This window comes from Coptis chinensis, chromosome 2, assembly GCF_015680905.1.
Source record: "Coptis chinensis isolate HL-2020 chromosome 2, ASM1568090v1, whole genome shotgun sequence".
Lineage (NCBI taxonomy): Eukaryota > Viridiplantae > Streptophyta > Magnoliopsida > Ranunculales > Ranunculaceae > Coptis > Coptis chinensis.
The window spans coordinates 28,130,282-28,135,851 of NC_141457.1; the positions used below are offsets into that span (position 1 = coordinate 28,130,282).

General features: G+C 40.6%; 1 protein-coding gene across 1 annotated transcript; it reads right to left on the reverse strand.

Moving 5' to 3' along the window:
* Positions 1-1,605: 1,605 nt before the first annotated feature.
* LOC147515632 (uncharacterized) lies at positions 1,606-5,330 on the reverse strand. Its single transcript, XM_086592986.1, has 6 exons — positions 4,881-5,330; positions 3,991-4,270; positions 2,797-3,839; positions 2,469-2,742; positions 2,132-2,242; positions 1,606-2,072 (listed from the first exon to the last, which is right to left on the reverse strand). The coding sequence occupies exons 1-6, from the start codon at positions 5,328-5,330 to the stop codon at positions 1,606-1,608; spliced, it is 2,625 nt and encodes an 874-aa protein (XP_086449112.1).
* Positions 5,331-5,570: the final 240 nt, after the last annotated feature.

The following is a 5,570-nucleotide window of genomic DNA, read 5'->3' on the forward strand; positions in this document are numbered from 1 at the left end:
CCACTGTATCGAGGTAGTACCAAGGACTTGCCTCATGTCTATTTATCACTTGGACAGCTCTTAGCGAATCGGATTCAACCAAAATCATATTACAGTTCACACTTAAAGCTACCAGAAGACCCGCCTTTATTCCTTTAAACTCTTGGATAATCACCGATTCTAAGTTAACATTACCCATATATAAGAGTATAGGAGACCCCTCATGGTTCCTCAATATACCGCCATATCCAACACAGTCTTCAGTCACCGATCCATCAGCATTAATTTTGACGAACCCAAATGGTGGTTTGGTCCACTTGACTAGCTCATATGTTCGCTGCTTTATGCTAATATCAATTCCAGGTCTCGCAATCAAATTCCTTGTCGCTGAAGAGGAGTCCTCAATATTCTTGATAACTCGCTGCAAGTAAGTTTTCATCTTCTCAATGATGTACCTGCTTATCGAACCAGCAGTGTGAGCTTTGTTCCTGAACCTCCTGCTATTCCTCTCGATCCAAATCCCATACACAGTAGCACAAATCATAACTCTGATGATCTCACTCGAGATCAAGTTCGATCTAGTTATGCGCAATAGAAACTGCCACTCAGTAGAGGATTCACGAACCCCTCCCAGCCCCAATTTGTCTTTGACCACAGCCCAAATCATTTTTGTGAAAGCACAATTGAAGAAAAGATGTTTCGAATTTTCTGGAAGTTGCTCGTTACACAAACAACACTCTGAATGAGAGAGAATCTTCCTATGAATCAGCTGATCTTGGGTTGCCAAGCATCCCGCAAACAGTTACCAGGTGATAAAAGAATGTTTCGGAACATTGTATTTGCCCCACACCAATTTATACCACCCAACCTTTTCTCTCATCTTCTTGATGGACATATATGCTGACTTTGTGGAGAATCTACCTGAGCTTGTAGCAGTCCACACTACCAAGTCTTGAGCCATATTAACGTTGATGGAAGTCTGTAAGATTTCTGATTTTAACTCACCGTCTGGCAAGTTGAGAACCTTATCGTTCCATATACCGTTCGTGATCAGTTCACTCACTTTAGCATCATCTGGTTTATGAATGAAATTTCTAGCTTGTGCATTGTGAATAAGCAACATAGAGGATATCCAAGGATCGTGCCATAAACTTGTACCTTCCCCGTTAGCAATCAAGCATCTAATATACTTCCGAGCAATCTTCCTATGTTTCAGGATACTCCTCCAAACCCACGAACAATCCGAAGGAATCTTCATAGTCCAGAAATGTTTCTGTCGAATGTGGTACTCCCAAGTCCACTTCGTCCACAGAGTTTCATCCTTAGATGCAACCTTGAACACCAACCCATAGTATGCTGCTTTGTTCCAAACCCTAGGGTCAATAATACTCAGTCCACCTTCCTCTTTATGCAACCTCAAAGTTGCATGACTAGCTTTATGCATCTTCACTTGCACAGAATCACTAGACCACATAAATCTGTTACAGAGTTTAGCAACCTTGTCCAAAACACCTACTGGAAGGATAAAAGTCTTCTCCCAATATATATGAAAAGATGATAGGATAAACTGTATGAGATGTAATCTGCCTGCATAAGATAAAGACCTGTTCTTCCAGTTAGACATTCTCATGGTGATTTTTCAATCAGTGGCAAGCAGTCCTTGGTACTGATTCTAGCTGTAGTGAGCGGCAACCCTAGATATTTGATAGGAGGGGTGACTAGCTGAACCCCTAATAAGCCTGCAAGAGCAAGCCCATCATCATTAGTCATACTGCTAGTGAGTATAGACGTCTTCAGAGTATTTATCTTCAGCCCCGTGAGAGAAGAGAAATAATCTATGACCGACTTAACAGCCAAAATAGAGCCGGCCTCCCCTTTACAGAAAAGTAGCACATCATCAACGAAACTCAAGTGAGTTATTGCAAGTCTTTTACATCTGGAATGAGGCTGGATGCTTTTCATTAAGAGACCTTGCTTCAGCAAACCACCTAACAGTTCCATTACCAGCACGAATAGATACGGAGACAAAGGGTCACCTTGCCTTAACCCTCGTTTCCCTTCAAAGAAGCTATACGGACTACCATTGACAAGGACTGAATAACAAGGAGATGAGAATCACATAGCTAGCCAACCAATAAACTTGTTGGGGAACCTGAATCTCTTGAGTACCAGTAGTAGAGAGTCCCAGCTGACAGTATCATAAGCTTTTTGGATATCAACTTTGATAGTACATCTCTGTGACCCATGCTTTCTGTTGTATCCTCTGAGCAATTCATGAGCCAGTAGAAGATTGTCCGGTATACATCTTTCAGGAATGAATGTTGATTGGTTAAGAGCGATCAACTGGTCCATGTAAGGCTTCATCCTGTTACTTAGAATATTGGCTATACATTTGTAAGTAATATTATAGCAAGTAATCGAACGAAATTCATCAACCTGGGACACAACAGGCTTTTTAGGAACTAGGCATAGAAATGTTGCATTTGTACCTTTATGAATTTTGTCTTGACAGAAAACTTCCTTGATAGCTCTTAGGAAATCATCATCGACAATATCCCATGAATTTTTGAAGAAAAACGTTATATAACCATGAGGCCCTGGGGATTTTAAATCATCCATAGCAAACAATGCTTGTGTAATTTCCCCATTTGTAACCTCTTCTACCAATTTTACTGCTAGTTCAGAATCCACAACACCCCTAACTGATATCTCCTCTAACAACAACCCAGTGCTCGTCGTCTGAGACTCAACTCCCAGAAGCTCCTAAAAGAAACTGATGAAAGCGTTGGACACTTCTGTTACCCCTTCATGTTTTACCCCATTCATATCTGAGACATACCACACAAAGTTACTGTTCCTCCTTTCTTTTATTGCTTGATGAAAGAATGCATTTCCTTTGTCGTCGTAGTCAAGCCAATCATTTTCTGCTTTGGCCTTTAGTTCCATAAACTCCATCTCGATCAGTTTACACAGGAGAGTTCTTGCTTCTCTTTCCTTTTCGCATAACTGGACATTAGTAGGGAAACTTTGTAGCTCATTCGGTAATCTGTGAAGATCCTCCCTAGCTGCTTCAGTTTTTATATGGATATCAGACATATGCACCCTTGCCCAACCTCTCAGTTTAGACTTAAGAAACTTCAATTTTTGGACAAGAATATATAGACAACTGCCCGTCACCTTTGTAGCCCACACTTTCTGAACCAACTCTTTGAAACTATCGTGAAGGGCCCATGAATTACAAAACCGGAATGGAAATCTACCTTTCTCAGCATCGACCAAGCAAACAATCATGGAAGAATGGTCCGAAATTCCTTGCGGAAGGAATTCAGCAGAAGCATGAACAAACAAAGACGCCCAGAGGATATTGATAAGAACCCTATCAATCTTTGACCATTTCCTGTTAGCTCCTACTCTGTAATTTGTCCACGTAAAATAACACCCTGAAGCTTCCAAATCAAACAACCCTGTATCGACTAGGCAGTCACTAAAAGGAACTGTTTCTCTAGGATGGACCAACTCCCCTATCCTCTCATGAGAATAAAGAACATTATTGAAGTCACCATGCACACACCATGGTCCTATAAAACTACTGTGAAGTTGCCGCAAATCCTGCCACAACCATAATCTCTCCTGACTATTATTACTTGAATAGATAAGCATTGATAGAAAACTAGCTGAGTTAAGAAGAATAGTCACCCTGTAGTGTACAAACTGAGCTGTTTCTTGAATCTTACTCACATCCACAAAATTTGGGTTCCAAACAATCCATATTCTACCCCCAGGATTACTGCTATAATTACTCTCAAAATTCCAGTTCGGAGCACATATATCACTGATGCTTTTCCTCTTATCCTCCTTAACTTTAGTTTCCAGAAGATCCAACAAGCAAAGATTATTCTTCAAAATGAATTTATTAACTTCCTTTTTTTTTTTTTTTTTTTTTTTTTTTTTTTTAGCCCCCTGATATTCCATGTACCAATCTTAATCATTATGTTTAATGTTTCTTACTACCTGACCACCCCTTTGGTCTACCTTTCTTCTTCCTCTCAGAGACCTGAGCTTGCTTACTCTGAACTCCAACCTCATTGTTTATTTCATTAATTTTTGCTCTTTTCGGCGCACTTGTTTTAGCTTTCACCACCATTTCCTTAACCGGCTCATGATCTGTGAAGAATTCTATAGGATTTCCTTCAGAAATATCATCCTCAATCTCTTCTTCACTGTTCGCCAAAACCTGAAACACATTTTGTTCCTTCAGAAACTGTTCCTTGTGGCTTAATTCCAAGTTTATCTGGTGGAGTTGATCAGAAATAGCTGGGAGTATCTTGATGAATCGTAATTTCTAATCCCCCCTGAACTGGAGTCATACTGTCCCTACTAGGAGCGTCAGACATCACTCTTTTCTGGGCCACTTGCGTAGGACTGTCTGGTCCTTCATCAGAAGGTGGAACATAGTTAACCATGACCAAACTATTTCCTTGCACTTCCACTGCCCCTTCTTCCTCACATTATGCATAGTTAGAACCACCATCAGTCGCATCATCTTGCTCTTGAGCTACCTCATGTGGGTTCGCTGCACAGTTTACAGCCTTAACTCGCCAAACTTGTTTTGGCCAAGCTGGGCAGCTTGAAAACTTATGCCCAAACATTTTACACCTAGTGCATGACATAGGCACCCAGGGATATTCAAGTTTTATATCAACTATATCATCCCCCATTTTAACTGGAATCGAACTATTATATTCGTAGTCTATAGGTACAACTACACATATCTTTGCAAACGTCAATCTAGTTTTTTCAATGGTTGCATCATCAGTTCGCAAGGGTTCACCAATTAAGCTGGCTATATATCCCAACCCTTAATCTGTCCACAGTTCCTTAGGCAAATCCATAAGTTTTACCCAAATTGGGATGCTTGTTATCTTGCTCTTCTGAGCTTCTACTTCTCGAGACCATTGTCGAATAACAAAGAGTTTGCCTGCTATAAATATTGGATCTGCTTCCAATACTTGTTTTCTATCTTCATCCAAGTTAAACTTAAAATACAATAGCTCTCGATCAGTAGATATAGAGTAGCTGCCTTTAACCTTCCACTGCCGTGCCATAGCAGCTTTAACCATAGGGAAAGGTAACCTTTTTTCAACAAAAAACCCAACCACATAATCACTCCACATAGAGACGCCTTTCTCTAAAATGTTAGCTGGGATTTCCACTTTCCCATCCACCTGATGAGTCTTAAACCTTCTCAGAGCAGTGTTTCGTGAACTTGATTCAGCTGCAAACAACGACCTCCAGGAGCCCTGTACTCCCATAACTGACGGACCATTTATAGCAGAACCAGGAGAAGCCATAAGGACCAGCTTAACGGACACACCAAGAACAAAGGAACAAGAGGCTTCCTTTCCTAGTCGAACTTACACTGTTCCCCAGTGAAGGATTTTACTGAAAATAAGAAAAAAAAGAGGAAGAGAAAGATAAAACTATCTTTACCTACTATTTTTTGCTAATAGAGGAACTAAAATGGGACACAGGATCAAGAAGCAACTTAAGTTAAGTCCCTACTGGTCGCCCTTAACTTGGTCCCCATTTTC

Excerpts from the sequence above, each read along its gene's own strand:
- LOC147515632 (XM_086592986.1), bottom strand. The coding sequence starts at position 5,330 with ATGGCTTCTCCTGGTTCTGCTATAAATGGTCCGTCAGTTATGGGAGTA. Across the intron at positions 3,840-3,990 it reads TAGACCAAAGGGGTGGTCAG|TTAAGGAGGATAAGAGGAAA; the intron begins GTAGTAAGAAAC and ends TGGAAACTAAAG. Across the intron at positions 2,243-2,468 it reads TCAAGACAAAATTCATAAAG|AGGATACAACAGAAAGCATG; the intron begins GTACAAATGCAA and ends TGAATTGCTCAG.